A 17,154-nucleotide genomic window follows, 5' to 3' on the forward strand; every position below is an offset into this window, starting at 1 on the left:
TCAAGACAGAGCTACTAGCATTAGCCATTTCAGCATGACTACAGCATAAAGGACATGGTGCCTACATGATGAATACGAGTGTGCTCCAGCATTGGCTTAATGTATGTTACATCAGATAAACCCACTATAAATGTGACAAGTTATACACTACAGTATTAAAGACTTTTTCAGCATACTGCAGCTCAACTCCCCCGCTCTGGTGTATGAGGCAGTAACTTTGTCCCTTACACAAACCCACATAATTGCACAGCACTTTTTTAAAAGGGCCCTTATCCAAGACTGCATTATCGCATAAAAACGGCAGGTCTTCTCTCCCACTCCATTTTTTTTTCTAAGGCAGCTAAATGCTAATCTCATTAGAATTAATTATATTGGCCGTGGGCTTCAAGGATTTAAGTAGCACCTCTTTAATTCAACCTTTTCACTAAACTATGAGCAAGTGTCAACACAAAGGTCAGCACTCTCCGTTAGATATCTGGCCGTGGGAGTGCTGGTGTGTGAGCTAATGTTTCTGTGTGCACGTGTATACGCTTGCGTCAGTGCGTTGTCGACATTGTATGCGATGGCAGAGGGATTCTGTAATTACACCAGCTGTCTCTGAGTGACACAGCCTCCGTGAGCTGTGGTGTCTGTTTACGCCTGGCTTAGACCCAGGCTGCCAATCGCACCCGCAGTGCAGCTCTCAGGCCAAAAGGTCAGGAACTTGTATTGTGTGTTCAACGTGGTATGAAACCCCATGCACCACTTTCAAGTAATAAACACTGTCCTCCAATTATTGGCTGGGATCAGCAGAGTTTGATGACAACTTTTCATTTTCTGTAATCTGTGTATGATTTCAACTCTTACCGACCCTTGGGAACAAACTGCCCTCCAGCTTTTCTTGAGGACAGTTGCAGTAGTGTGTGTGAAGCTTATGCAAGTTATACCTGTGTACCAAACTGAGTTTAACTAATTTAAATAAATAAATAAATGAATAAAAATTCTGTAAGACTAAACCTGGCATCAAAAAAATAGTTAAGAAATAAATCAATGCAATGCATTGGAAGAAAGAAAAATGACCTACGCAGCTTGTATCCTTAAATATATAGTTCAAAAATTTTGCAACACAGTGAGTTTACATCTTTTTAAACAGCTTCCCTCAAGGCTGAAAAAGATATGCATGCTGCCACAAGCTTCACATGTCACGTGTTCATTTGAATTCAACTTTCCATATGGTAAACAGTTACAGTGGAGGAAAAAAAAGTGTCATTGTATGTTTAATCTGAAATAGCATCGCTGGATTAAAGTGGAAAAGGTGACGAGGAAAAACTACTGGAGATTCATGGAAGCCACAATTACTCTGATTCCTAGAAACTCAGCTTCCATGCACCGAGAGGAAACCGATCACCTGTCCCATTGTCTGAGGGCCACGGGGAGAACAGGCCTCTCCCTGAACCATCAACACCAACTCACTCACTATAATACCAAAACTGCAATGTTATACTTTGAAATTAGAATTAGAATAATTGTTTATCATATTGATTTTTCCCTTAATGCAAATACAGGGATGTAAATGGATTCATGGACTGCACAGAGCCATAAATCACTGATTCCCAACCAGGGATCAGTCTTCAATCCGTCAACCAGACCAGCTGAAAACTGGGTTATTATCAAAACAGGGAAGACAAAACAGTGCCTTTGTACCCCTTTGTCTTGATGTCTTGAATGCAAGTTCAAGACATTTTTTATTCACCTTCCTGGTCCTCCAACTCTGTAATCAGTGGTCACTCCTCTTTAGTTGAATTTAAATTCAGACTTTGCATCAAGAATTTGATTCAGTTCCCCCATTGTGTCATCATGCATTTTAGCGGTAGGGCAAAAAGCACGATCCATCACTCGAGTGTACAAAAATTTCAATTTACTTCTCACTACATCATGTTCATTGTGTAATGAGTGATTTAGGACACAGCCATATATTTCTTTGATTTCACTGAGCAAGCTGTTGGCAGTACGAGTATCCAGTTCTTTCAGCTAATGTAAAAAACACCCATGCAAACTCAGGCTGCAGAGAGCCTGCCAGTGTTTTATGGTCTATTTGAGGGAGCCATTAGCAAAATGGCTGACCAAAGTCTCACTTTCCATAGCCAGTCAAGCTTAAATACAGTATCTAGACATGTTGTGATGATGGGTGAGGTGGTCTCAAAAACCTAATTGCATAAACAGACCAGTGGCACTGGCCATAGCCACTCTGTTGCTTATCCCGCAGGCTTGTTATTTCTAATGTGGAAAGAGGCTTGCAGGATTTAAAGCTGCCATCAGTTATCCATGCAAAAGGTTGGTGGCTCAGTCAGAGATTGGTCCAACCCAAATGCTTTTACCAAGTTCTTTTAGATTTTTGCCAAATTTGGTCTACTGCCTGACAACACACCTCCTACTGTAGACAGCAGTAGTGAAAAGGTTTAATACGCCAACAAAAGCCCTTGTTGCAAAATGTTTTCTTCACATCAAACAAGACCAAACAGTCCAGGAAAGTTAATGCTATACATCCACTCAATACGCGACGTCCAGATGAACAAAATCAACTTTCTGGGATTTTCTAACCTGGATGATCGAGCATGCATCAAGACATGACCAAGCCACGAGAACAATTACCCCATGGTGGATATTATTAGTCTCAAGCTTTAATGGTGTCATATAGTCAATACTGGCTTATAATGATTGGTTCATTCTTTCAACCAATGACACAAAGCTCCCTTGCATGGAAACAGGTATCTGTGACCAAGTGATTTAATGAGCTATCCAGAGCAAAGATAGATTACAGTGAACACAGAGTAATGTAGTCCTTAACACACTACAGCATCACCTTCTGTCAATGCCAGCTAGGTTTGTAATTAATGACAGAAGAGCTCTCCAAGTACCTCATCCATTTATGCATCCTTCTAAAAACCTCCACCCACCCATCCACCGTTCCTATATGCAGATTAAAGCAGATGGTTGTGAACATGAGAGGTATGAAAACCTACAGATTATTTCATCTGCTGCTGGACAGATTAGGTTACATTAATGCAACAAGATCTCTCCACTATACAGTCATAATCTTTTTATCTTTGGCGATTGATTTCAGAGAGGGTGTTCCTTGTGTCACAATCACTCTGATCATTCCAGCACGGCTGTAATAATATCTGAAAGGTGTGACAAATTTGATAAGAGGGCACATACACACATACACACAGTGTTTGGGGTCAACTTCTGTGAATGGAAAGCAAATATCTTTGGGCCAGGAGAACACTGTTATTGTCACTGCTGCTGGTGGAGTGTGTGTTGATTTCAGGGAAAGAAAGCATGCAATCGGCTTTGGCCGTCTGTTGGCAGAAAGATTAGAAGAAAGGCTGCTCTCTTACTGGGACTGGAGCATGAACGTGGTCTCTGAGGGCCTACTTAGAGCTCTACCTTCTTGCCAGAATAACACATGTTCCAAAAATTAAGGGGTAACTGTGGCGCTCTTCAGACAGATTCTCTTCAGCTAAAAATGGGTTGGCCTTAAGATTAAATGTGCTTTATAATTCAATTTGGTCTGGGGGTAACATTCATAAAAATTCCTGGTATTTACTTGTATTAGGAATCAAGGCTGGTTTTTGAGATACACATCACTGATATTTTGACACGTCAATATAGCAACGCAACATCTGATGTGTTTATTCAGAAACCAAACCAGAAGACGATATGAGAGAAGCACATTTTTGCCAATTTAGCTCAAAATAGAACAAGATGAGCGCTCTAGTAATGTTTGAAGTTGCTTTCACGCTTATACTGCACATCTGTTTCTCTTTGGGTGAATCAACAGTAGTCGCTCATCATGCTCATATTAAATTTGGCCTAATATCTGTTTTCCAACAGTTTTATATCTTGATTAAGTTCATCCCCCATGCTCATCGCTGACACCGTTCAGTTTTGATGGGAAAAAGTTGAGATGAGAACGTAAAAAGTGCATTTTCAGTGATATTCTGACACTCATCAGCGCATTATCCAAAAGGTCGGCATAAGCCTCTGCTCTGAGAGTGCCAAGAAAATTCTGGAAAACCTGTATAAATACTTCCCATGCTGCTGATTCTGTTGGCTTCAGTTTCCTTTTTAACTCCTCTTCAAGCACCAGTTCACACATTATAAAACAACAAAAACACCTCAACTAGGTTTTAGCATCACTTTTTACTTAAGTGCTGAAAAGCATTGCCGGATAAAATGACACCACACCATGAAGCTGATACAAAATTATTACGTCACAACCTCAAATCTCGATTCCACTGGAACAGATATTCCCGTATAAACAGAAAACAGCTAACAGGGCTGATTTAGGGCCATAACCGTGCCAACTTTTACTGCCTCCACTACCTGTAATAGAAGGCAGCGTTTGACCCCTCGTTAAATCATTACTTAAACAAGTCAGCGTTCCAACAGATCCATCAAGCTTTGACTTTTAAATCAGCGTGCCTGAGGCTTTATCTGGAGATGGGTCTTTGCAAAACCCAAAAACAAAATTGTAAGAAATACATTAATATTTCATCTCTTACTAAGCAGATGTTACAACTCCAATTCATCTGGAACACTCCCTCAAGTCAGACAAGTGGGTGGCAGTGTATGTAAACATTAGTAAAACTTGCAACCTATACTACTGTTGTGTGACTACCTAAATGAGTCTTTTAAATAGGTTTCAGAGGCGTTTTTAAGCTAAAAACAAAAAGAGCAAAAAAACCCCCCAAACAAACAGAAAGCTTGCTTAGAGATGCATTCATTGATTCTTACCAAGTTGGAGCCAAACAAGTCCTGGTTGTCCCTGGTTTTCAAATTTTACTATCGGTATGGACTCGATTCAGTAGTGCTCTCACTCCCAGCTCTGACATAAGACTTCCAAGGTAAATTGATCGTCTACGCCATCCGTCCTTTTCTTCGCATTGAGTTGGAAGTTTCCCGCTCAATCTCAGTCTCGTTTATCCTCCTTCTCATACTGTATGTTCCGAATACAGTCGGGAATTCTCACAAACAATAGGCTAAAATTTCTGGATTTACTTCAGCTCTACCACCATTTTTAATAGAAACTCCTTTTTAACTGAAAGCTGTGACTGATGTAGCCACAGTAATCAAGGCGTATCTTAGCTTGCTGGATAAATGACAAAAACTACTGGATTAACAAAGCTGTTCAACTAGTCATTTCTTGATATAATGGTTTTAATGTGCTGGTAAATACATTCGCAAAGGTCAAAAATAATTTGCTAAAAGGCTTTATTAAACACACCCTATCAGAACTATGAGCTGTTTTCAATGTGTGTTGTTACAACGCTTAACTTCACAGCTCAGGGAGTGGCAGCCTTCGTCATCAGCTCTGCTGTAGATGGAGTATGCATGACAACAACTTTGACTAATCACTGGGTGAGTGAGATCTGTTTGATATTTAAAACTAAGGCAGTGCTGAGATAGTCGCTTTGGCGGCTAGCCATGTGTCCTTGTATAAACAGCTGGGCATTTATCCAAAACATCCCAGATGCAGACAGCTGGGTTGGGCAACCCTGCCACAAATGGCCCTAATGGGGTCCCAGACAAACATCAGTCCAAATGAGCCCCAAAGGCTTATTCCATTTACTCCCATAAAAAGACAAAATCCAGGAGTTGTACTTTATGACTTAGGGTAGTAAGTTTAAGACACTCAAGCAACCAAACTAACTGAATGCCTCAGCATGAGCAGTCTGTCAGTCCAGTCAATCAGCCAGCTGTTACATCATTCAGTGGAAAATCTTGCTAGACTTGGGAGGTGAATGAGGATGTACTTGTTTGACAGGCAATACAAACCAAGACAATGGAAGAGTTTAAGATTAAAATAAGGAAACCATTTGGGGTATAGCATTGTTGAGGTTATATTTAACAAGTAAGCACAACAGCAACTTTAAACACTAGAAGTTCATAAAAAAGTCGAGTTTTACCATCTTCGTAGGGCACGTGGAAGACACATTTAGGCTCTGAAGATTATCATGCAACAAACTGGATGAACAGATCAATGCAATTTAGGCACTTCTTAAATACTGCAGATTTATATAATAAATTCATTTTCTCTAGATTTGCAATAGAAACAGATTAAACCTCTTTTATTAGCACTGACTGCTAAATCAATCAAGGCTAACAGCTTCAAGAATCCCCCATCAAACAAACAGTTCAAAGCAAAAACAAAAACTAAAAAAACTGTTTAGAATGACATAAAACCGGAGCTACAGGTCTAATTGGACAATAACATCAATAGACACCCAATGCTTTTCAAACCATTGAAACCACAAAGGAGTTTACAAATCCTATCATAGATATTACCGTCTGATTAAAAAAACAAAAACAAAACAACAACAACCTCACTCAAAATGTTTAAAATGTCAACAATGACTGAAAACATTACATTATATTTTCAGTATAACTCACATACTGTCAGAGCCCTTCAAAATAAAATGGAGTTTAAACCCAGAAAATATGATTATAACACACATCTCACGGCTTGATGCTGTGGAGGCAAGGCATAAAGCAAAAGACCAACTTCTTATGAAGTTAAGCAACTCTTCAAAACCATCATCCTGTTGGTTCGGAGGTTAGAAGCCCTTTATTCAGCCTGTTTCAAAGGAAACCGTGTCACATTAAAGGAAGTAAAGAAACAGTTCCCTTTGATATCCAACCTTTCTTACATTAAGTTTCTTTGAAACCTGGAGTGTGGGGATATATTGTAAGCCTTTGTGTTTGCTGAACTGTGTTTTGAACACACACCCACTAAGATAATGTCCAACCTATTATGCACCACAGGCCAAAGACTCAAATTATGTTCAAACATTGTGCGGTGGTTTGGGTGTTTGTCTTTTCTCAGGAAGTCTTATCAGATCATGACTGATTATGACTCACTTTGTTTTTTGGGTTGTTTTTTTTTCCATTCCTGCTCAATTACTCAAACGATGAATCGCTTCTTAAACAGTCACAAGTCATACATTAAAGTTAGGACATGCAGGAAACCCAAATTACATCCCTGAGGCCACAACATGCTTGTAGCCATGTGTGAAGCGGCATTCAGTGAAACTGTGAAACCCCCGCTTCACTCGTAGGATCGTGTTTCAGTAGAAGCTGTCACGCTCGCAACAATGGTTTAATGCAACTGAGAAAGTAACACTGCAACACAAACTTGAACTTTGAGCAAGTAAAGACTTGAGTTTGAAAGAGGCAAGCCATCACCAAACATGTTCAAATAGGCCAACTGATAAAACAAGATTAAAGTGAAGACTAATCTGGTCTCGCCTACATTTATTTACACTATTTAATTGGCATCAATGCACTGTGAAGAACTGCCTAATAACTACAATCAAACCAGAAGTGCTACCTAGAATTGGATTTCCCTGAAGAAAATCATTTTCTGGCACGTTCTACAGTTGTTTGTAATACACAACACACATCTATCTGTCCATCTATACACAAGAAATCCTGATGTGAAATCTGCTTGCATGCTCTGCTCTGACTTTGTTATGACTCTGAAGCGAGTACGAATGGGAGCTCCCGTTTTAAATCTCCTGAATTTAAATTCAGATGTAACCTCAGAGTGGTCTTATGCTCAGAAATCCTCCCCTGTGCTGTGGTTAGTCATTGACAACATTAATCAACACAGACAGAAAAAGCCTCTAAATCCTCCAGTGGATATCACCCTCCAGTGACAAGCGGTCATCAGAGCACCCATGTCCCTGTGGGGTTCAATGTCACACCGACGCTTCGATATTCCCCTCCGGTTATTGACAGCACGGAGGCTCACAGGAACCACAGATGGAGAGGGAGTAGCAAGGTGACACATGCTAATTTACAACATCTGCTCAAACCTTCAATTTAAAAAAAAAAAAAAAGGGGGGGGGGGGGGGGGTAGTGGTGGTATTACATGTTTAAACCTTTACTAGTAACCTCTGATTTTTCATCCTGATATGGTCTGAAAAATACACTGATAGAAAACACTTGAAGATGTATGGAAATCTTAATATTTATTAAGATTTTTCCCCATTTACACAATAAAAGAAACTACTGTCATACAGGAAGTTCACCTAAAATAAAATACAGAGAATTAGTAACATAAGGATTCCACCCTTTTGGTCCTACATCTCTTTATCAGTACGAGGCTAATCTGAGGACCAGTGTTGGGTGTAACGCGTTACTGTAATTAAATTACATTTATCCTCACCATCCACAGCCTTAAAGCACCAAACACTGATTGAGACGTGTTCAGGTATTCCCATGACAAAGGGCAAACCAGGGACACCTCTTCTTCATTAAGCCTGTCACAGGGGTGTGCTACTTTTAGACTAGTTAGTCTTTTGGCATCTTTAAAGGGAACTTTTCGGTGTTTCTTGCCAGGGATTTAGATGTTTTAATGACATTATGAAAAAAAGAAAAAAAAAAAAAAAAAAAGGAAAGACAAAAAAAAAAAACTAATGCGCCTGCAAAACAAAGTAATTCTCCAAAACAGTACTTTGGTTAATAAACATGAACTTGCTTTGGAGACCATGACAAGCTGCGGAAAGACGGTTACGCTCCTAACTAGGGCTGCAACAATTCATCGATGTCATCAACACATTGTTGACACGTCATATTCTAAAACCATGCAAATGTGTTTATGTAAGGAAGCTAGGGGGCACAATTGCCTCCATCATCTGCCAAGACTGCAGTCAATACTAATGAAGAAGAACACAGAGCGAACAGCACAACAGCTAGTTTGTTTTTTCCCCTCACATTAATATTAAGGTTTATTTTGAATGGTAAACCTCTTCAACCTAATATTAGATAGTTAATCTATGGGTTGGACCACATATATCAGTTTACTTGGTTTTGAACATGACACCATCTGAGACATGATATACAACCAATATACAAGCACAGGAAGCAGAGATAAGAGTTACTGAAATAATCACTGACTAATCAAAGAAAAATTGGCTGATTAGTTGAATACATAAATATTCATTTGTTGCTGCCCTACTCCTAACCTGACACACAGTACTAGGAAGTCCAGTATGACTTGGCCCTCATTTCCCTGTCATGCAGATACAAATGACCCCAACAGAGCACTTTGCTCCCAGGCTGCAGGCTTACTTTTGGTTTCTGAAGTTTCTGAAAGTAGTAGTATGGGAGGCAGAGCCTTCAGCTTTCATGCCCTTCTCCTGTGGGCAGGATAGGACTATGGGACTGAACTGTCCCATAGTTTGTGTTTTACTCTCGTCTTGGAGCTCTTCTGTTTCTCTAACTGGTAGCAGTACATGACCGGCCCTCCCTGATGCCGTTTGCCCTACAATACTGCATTGATGTATTTTATTGTGAACTGAACTTTGAGTCAATTAAACACAAAATAGTTTTTCTTCATTCAGTCGCAGGCTGCGCAGTACATTGCCGAGGGCTGCTGCTGGCCTGTGAGATACAGTTTGAGATGGGTGGATTTTGGCTTCTTTTAGTGTTCTTCTGCAGCATTTATCCTTTAATAGCCAAAAGCATTTTAGCTCCTCACCAGTTCTTGCACTGGCTTAGCTGGTATGGCTGCATGATTCTCAACCCTACTGTGATGAAAAGGCAGCACAAATAATCAAAGGAGTGCAATCTGTAGTTTTCCACACATTCAAATCACCACAAAGATGAAGCCTCTTATGTGTTTATGAAGCTGCTGCTGCTGTTGATGCCATGAAATGAAGATGTCAGATGGGTCAGAGGATATGAATGAATGCAGATAGACAGAGATAAACGGCACACCCACCAACAGGATGAGCTTTTATTTCCTGTTAGCCTTTTTAAACACTCATTTCAGGGCAGACCCTTTTTTTCTAATTAGAATGAACTGCCACAAAGTGACAATTCTTTTTTAAATGTATTATTTAATGCCACCAGCAAATGCTAAATTCCCTGTTTACCCCAAGGAGTCTCACAGTCTAGGCGATAGATTGGCACAAAATGTTTCACTGTGTGGACATTTATGTCTCCGCGACCAATTAACTGACCTCTCTGAGGCTGTGTTCCCCTTTTCAGAAGACCTCTAAAGAAAACGCAGTGAAATTGAGTTGATGCAGCTCTCTTTCCCTGAAAATTAATCATAAGAACTTTCATGCATAACCAGGCTTTTGTCATTCCTGAGACATAAAGCATAGTGTAGCTTTTTGCTATGACTCAGTTGCACACAAGCTTTTGTGGGCATCACATGGCAGAGCTGCAATAAAGAAGGCAATTTTCCAGTGCAGTCTCATTGAGCATTAAACGTAAAGTAAAGCGCTATACAAATACAGGCCTTTTACCATTAACCTTTAGCCCTCCAGCTCCCAAAGAGCAAAGTCTGTGCAATGAGCAAGAGTACAGCTAACTATCCTGTGAATTCCCCAACCCTAATGGTCGATCTCCCTGTGTGCTGCCTCCTGCATGCTTTACCCATGCAGCACCCGTGACAAAACCAAACTGAGCATTTTCTGTACAGTTCATCTCCTAGTTAGATGTGAGATCAGTGTCCGAGTCTGATTCCATGTGAAAGAACACCCCTTCCTTCATTTAAAACTCTTGAGTGTTCCCCTGGAACAAATTAACCTACACACTTTAACTGGTAGACTTCACAATATCCAGAGGTGAATGCATGATATGTTGCAGGTTACAATGCAGGATCAAATGTTCAATATGGCTCTCTCTCACCAGTGCTGACTGACGACACTAAGGAGATTTAGGGCCGTCCGGGACCCGCTTATCTTCCAAAGAGGAAGCGCAATCCCCTCACCTCAGACCACATCTTTATATCAAAGCCCTCTTAAAACTGCAGAGAAAGCAAAAGAATCATCTTCCAGCATGAATGTAGGCTTAGTGTGCCATATACTACTACTCTGTGGTATGCACATGAACGGAGGAGGTGTTTTGGAAAGAGCAGAAACACATCTCCGGAGCATTTAAAGATTTATTAGATACCTGAGAAAGGAGGGCAGAAAAGAAGTGCAAGTGTAAAGCAGCTGTTGAGAAAGAAGTTTGCAAGAACACATGAAGCAATCCGGAAGCTACATGAGGGACTTTCTTTTTTTGTGTTACGAAATGCATCAAGATCATTTAAAGTATGTGCTGAAAGAAAACAAACATGTGATTTCAAACTGGACTGCAAATGCAGGAAGGCAGCGGGCCCTACCTTTCTGCAGTCATAAACATACACTGTCTAAACGCACACACACTCCTGGACACGGTGTGCACACTCAGCTAACACTTATCTGAGAGCCAAATATAGGCCATCCCTTGAAGATAATTAGAACTCATTTTGTGATCCCAATTTAGAAATCAGTGCAAGAAGCTTCTCATGTCGTCCTTTACACCAGAAATTATGATAAGATACGAAATAAAACACGCTCCCATGAGGAGATGCAAGACTCGGAGAGGGGACAGCCCCCCTCCACCCCTAAAATGAATGATTTTAACTGGTTTTCTCATAATGCATGAAATCAGTATTATAATCTGCTTTGCATATGATCAACAAGGACAAACGGGAGGGTGTTTATATCTGATATATCTGATTTTTATCTCCCATCCTCAACTTTTTGTTTGACCAGTCATGGAAAGACTTGGTTGTGTGTGGGGAGTGGATACTGAAGAGCGAGGGAGAGGCAAGTGAGTCACATAAAAATAAGTATTAAAAGAAAGAGCTAGGCAGATGTCATGATTTAGTACCGTTTTAGCTGTTTATGTGCCTTTCTCTGACTCACACACAGTAAGCAGCCTGATGGACAGATAAAGCTCCTTTAACAAGCGCACGATGGGGAATTTATGGCTCAGAGGTGTTAGCACACGGGAAGTCTGTGGGCAGCTACTGACCGTCTGCATACCTGCAGAGAGCGTCTGTTTTCAGATGGTGGCAGAGTCAAATATATGTGGTACAACTGGTCTGAGTGTGAGGTTGTAACATCTAAAGAAATAAGGGAAAGTTTAAAGCAAGTCAACTACCTTTGCTGTCAAACTACCACTGAAATTAATCAAAACTAAAGTAAAACAAGCAAATCCACTGTTCTAGAAACCTGCTGAAACTAAACTATATTCACAACAAAAGCTGAAAACCAACTTTAAAAGAGTAAATGGAAAACGTAAAATTTTCCAAAAGAATCTTGGGCAGCTCGTCTTGGGAAGTGTTTCCAGCTGCGTGTCATGTAGCTGGAGTCGAGTGTTTTAACCGATGCGTGAAACTATACATCTTTAGACGTAAGTTGTAAAGGACGGCGTTTTCTTTGTGAGTATTTATTACACGGCGTGCTGCGGGGAAAAGCCTGTTCTAACGTTTGAGTCTAAGGTTTATTTTTTAGCACCTGGCAGCTCTTTTTTACTTCTCATCCATAAATAATCTTTTTCACGTGATTCAGTTTATTTTGAAAAGTCTCAACAGGATCTTGAGCTTTATTGTGAAAGGTTTATGTGGAACATAAACAAGCGGACACGAGATGCTGTTACCGTCGTTGTTGCTAACCACAACGCATAAAAACAGGTGCTTGTCCATCCATAGTGTGGTTATTATTACATATAAGAGAAAGACAGAACTTTAAGAAATTAATATAGCCACTACAGTGACCATCAAAACGATGAAAAAAATATTGCCGTAAACAGTTTATTTTGCGACACCACGAAACAAACGATAGCATAAAATGAAACGATAGACGTTTTTATATCATCATCCGATATATATCGTTATATCGAACAGCCCTAGATGCACTGGAGAAACTCAGCAGCAATGTGTTTCACTGGAAATCCTGATACAGTTACCAAGAAAACAAAAACCAAAAAAAATGGTTGTGAGCACTTTCAGGTGGGAACTATTTTCTTCCACCAACCAGTAGAAACTTGCATCTGGCTGACTTAACAGCTGAACTAATGTTTACCTTGGTCAGACTGAGCCTCTAGTCAATGGCAGATAGCTATAGGGTAGGGGTGGGGGAAAAAATCGATACTGTGTAGTATCGTGATATTTTGTTTGCTAATAATGTATCGATACAGGGACACCAGAAATCGATATTTTGTTACAAAAAAAGGTTTTTGTGCTCTGACTTCAGAGCATGTTGATCCTTTTTCTGAGCAAGAATCCTGACATTCCTTCACTGTCCAAATGTGTTTAACTTTTTTTTGGCAGCAATAAACATGACAGTTTACTTATTTTCATTTAAGACATGTTTTTTTTTAAATTAAGTTTAAAACTTTTTTATTTAATGTAAAATTATATTTTGTTTTAATTTACTTTCAAATTCTTCAGTTGCTGAATGGGCTGCATAGTTTTCATAAATTGCATATTTCAGAATAGCTATAATTGTACCAGATGGTTGCATTCAGTTAAGTTGGACTAGACTGTAATACAAACAGTTCAGTTTGTCAACAATAAAACTGACTGAAATGAGAGAAAGACTGAGTGCGAGACTTTGATATTAGATAAAATGAATATTGATAAAGTTTACCTTTATGTACAGAATCTGAATATCGCAAAATATTTTAAAAAATTGCAATAATATCGTATCGTGCGTTAAGTATTGTGATAATATCGTATCGTGGGATGTATGGTGATTCCCACCTCTACTATAGGGTGACATATTTACTGGGTGTAGTTTATTAAAAAGAAAATTGTTCCTACTTGAAACTGCAACAACAAGCTTTGCTGTTTTTTCTGAGTAACTTGGTGATGAGTTCTGGGTGAACTGTCCCTTTAACTCTCTACTGCGATGACAGTAAAATTCACAAACCTCATGTACTCCAACCTGAAAGCAGAAAAATCAGATCTGTAAGGGAATCTGTACTCAGTTTATTTAGTTTCACGGGGCTCTGATGTGCGCTCAAGTGGCTCCAGAAAAATCGGAAAATGATGATGATAATAATAATAATAATAATGATAATAATAATAATAATAAAAGAAAGCAAGGCCCTGAACACAAGCTGGTCACCACTGACTGACGCATGGTGGAGAGTGATCCCAGTCAGACCCCTGAGCAGACAGGAGAGGACTGAAGCGGGTCGCTTCCACATGGCACGCCACACAAACACCTGACCGTCACCGGGTCTCTTACCTGTACCCAAAGCTACCACCCACCCACACACACACACATCCATCACTGCGACAGTTAGAAAGCAATTTAACGGAATTTACATCATCTCAAATCAAGCAAACGCTCTCCACTTCAACTGCGTCAAGACACCGAGCTCCACAAGCACTTACTTCCTGTGTAAGATTTCAAAGTAAAAATAAGTAAGGGAAAAAATGGTAGGGTACCAACATTATTTGTTTTTAATCAATCAATGAATCCCAAGATTATTATAGTAAACTGAAACTAACCTAAAATTATTAAATTAACATTAAGTACACTTCTGCAAACTAAAATAACATTTTAAAAGTGGAGAGGAAATTGCTACAGTTTTAGTCCAAATGTCTGCAACTGAGACTACATGGCTTTCAGTCAAGAGTATAATTCTAAATATTTAACCTCACAAATACTACAGATAATATAACAATTTAAAAGCCAAAACCCAAATAACTAAAGTTAAATAAGCAAACAAAGAAAGGGACTGAAAGGCAGGCCAAGGTGATGATCAAACACTCCAGAGCTCGACAGTGCAGCCTAGGCGGAGTAGTCAAACGCAGATCCACTGAGCTCTCAACACAGACAGCATCTTCGGAAGAAAAGTTTATAGAATAAATTAAAAATTTTGTATTGTTCATACATATGTGTACGGAACCGAAAGCACAGTATCAAACAGTTCAATATCGATACGAGTATCGTTGCACCCCTAGTATGTGTGTATAATTATATGTATATATAAATTGTTTTTTCCCCCCAGTGTAACTCAAGAGTCGATCCAAACTATTTATGCTAGTGTGAAGCCACTCAACGTGCACAAAGCCAAACTTCAAACCATTACTTTTCAGTTTCTAATCAGCTGGTGTGGTCTGACTATAAATTTTAATCTTAATAGGCAGATTTAGTTAAGAAGTGTTTACCTGTAACAAATGGTATATTTGCACCAAATCTGATCATCTTCAGTACAATGTCATAAAAAGCGCAGAAAGCAACAAATAAACAATTAAAATGAAATTATTTAACAGGATCCTTCATGTGGTTAGCTATAAAGCCATAGTTTTTTTTTATTGTTTTAATATGAAACCCAGCATTCCCACTTCCTGTCTAATTGGCGCTATCTGCTGCCGGCTTTCCGCAGATGCTCCACGCCGAATGCGGCTCCCTCTGCCCCGCTACCCGCCGCCCTGACGTTCGGAGGCGGCTACAGCTTCGTGCTAACCGTGTGCTCTCTCTTTCCCTACACAACCCCCACCTCTACACTCAAACACATCACGGTCAAAAAGCGAAAACACAGGGAAATGTAGCAGCTGGCTGTTCACACGGACCCTCTGAGCGTTTTCTGCCCCGGCGTGCTGATGCTCAGTCCCGACCCCACATCCGACAAAACGGGTATAAGATGCTCGGCCAGCGGCGTGCCACGACACACCACCGCGTCCCTAAATCATTATCAACCACTCACCGTGAACAGGCGGTCGCTTATGAGTGAAAGGAAGAAGAAAATCGCTCCCTACCGTAGACATCGGTCGGTGCTGGTGGATGCTTCCTCTTGAAGCTGTCAAAGAGGCTGTGCGGCGCAGCAGCTGCCGTCTCTTTGCCTCCTCCCACCGGCCGCCCCTGGCTCTGGCTCGTCAGGATACCTCCAGGGTAAGAAAAGCCCGGTTCTGTGAAGTCGACAGACTGCCTGTTTGTCTATCTGCAGACTAGAGCGGAGAGACAGACCGCTACACCAATATGAGCCTCTGAGTGAGCAGGGCGTGTCACACAGCCCGTGACCCTCCCCGGTCCTGCTGCGTGCTGAGCCGCTGAGCCAGCGCCACACCAAATTTCATTTAAAAAAAAACTGGGAAGTTAACGTAGCATGCTTGGTATGCACAAGTCATCTGTAGTTGAAAAACGAAAGTGAGAGCTGTGTAGTGAGTTATCAGATTAAAAACTTTGATACATGACTGACACAAAAATAAAGTAGGATATTAGTAATTGTGAACGATTTGACGGATTTCAAGGCTAGATTAGTACTATGGGAAATAGGGAATGTAGCTTGCAAAACACAAGAAAATGTAATAGCAAGAATCTATATACTAAAAAGACAAACCAGTTAATACTTATAATAAATATAGATGGCTCCAACTACGCAGAAGTGTAATGTTTTGTGCATACAAAATCCTCCTGAGAACCGACCTATGCATTTTTGTCCTCTGTAATGGACATTTGTTTTTGGTCTTTTGATTTATTTGAGCTACCTTACTAAGTCCTGATGTAGTAAATACAGGACTTTTCATTGATATCTCATGTGTTTGGGTGGCCTCTTTCAGCACCAAAGAGGAAGGAAATCACAAAATAAGTTCAATGTAAAGATTCCTTTCCCTGGGTTCCCAGGAGGATACGCGTCTTCTCCGTGCACTGAGGTGAATCATTATGTCCTCCTAAGACCCAGCAATTACATTACATCTGACATTTTTAGCCATCACAAATAAGAATGTTTTCAATTTAATTCCCAACCAATCCCACACATAAAAGCTAAGAGTTTGATTTCCTCCTTTATCCTGTCAATTAATGCAACTCAAGATATGTATGTATATGCTTAAAAGTGTATTAAACTATACACATCCTGTTTTTATCAATTCAGTTTCAACCTTACTGAAATCGTGTTGAAATTGTTTTGGGTTTTTTTGCATGAAACATGAAAATAGGACAACCCTGCCCACAACCACCAAATGGGTGATCAGTGATCCTCTGATTACATCAAACAGAAAACAGGAAATATAATTTTTTATTTATTTTTTTGTTCTTCTGGGTCTCAGCAGCCTATATGTTTATATTACCTACAGTAGGTAGAAAAAATGTTCCTACCTGATACCTGACATTTTATCACTTATGTTGAGCTCAGCTTGTTCAGCACTCTTCTCTCAGTGACTCAGTGCTCTGATACTGCAAAGACAACTGAATTATATTAAAAGATCTAAGCTTCCTTGTGTGTTTTTGGTACACACTGGATTGTGCATCATATCTCTTATCAGGGTTTTATAGCAGACAAGGAAATTATGGCATGTGAGCAGAGTGTCCATATCCCAGCAGACTAAAT

At 40.0% G+C, this 17,154-nt stretch overlaps 1 protein-coding gene across 2 annotated transcripts in view; it reads right to left on the reverse strand.

The window, feature by feature from the left end:
* The window catches only part of LOC102792120 (fatty acyl-CoA reductase 1), a 56,061-nt gene extending 40,218 nt beyond the window's left edge, over nucleotides 1–15,843 (reverse strand). The window contains exon 1 of one of the 2 annotated variants that reach the window (XR_015716634.1): nucleotides 15,584–15,843. Coding sequence is in view for 1 of the 2 variants with exons in the window: in XM_087830449.1 (XP_087686575.1) it covers nucleotides 15,584–15,592 (9 nt within the window). In the remaining variant the exon portion in view is untranslated. The remainder of the gene's footprint in view (nucleotides 1–15,583) is intronic. The other variant, XM_087830449.1, reaches the window with a different exon arrangement.
* Between the last annotated feature and the right edge of the window lie 1,311 nt (nucleotides 15,844–17,154).

This window comes from Neolamprologus brichardi, chromosome 17, assembly GCF_056152115.1.
Source record: "Neolamprologus brichardi isolate AB-2024 chromosome 17, ASM5615211v1, whole genome shotgun sequence".
NCBI classification, from domain to species: domain Eukaryota; kingdom Metazoa; phylum Chordata; class Actinopteri; order Cichliformes; family Cichlidae; genus Neolamprologus; species Neolamprologus brichardi.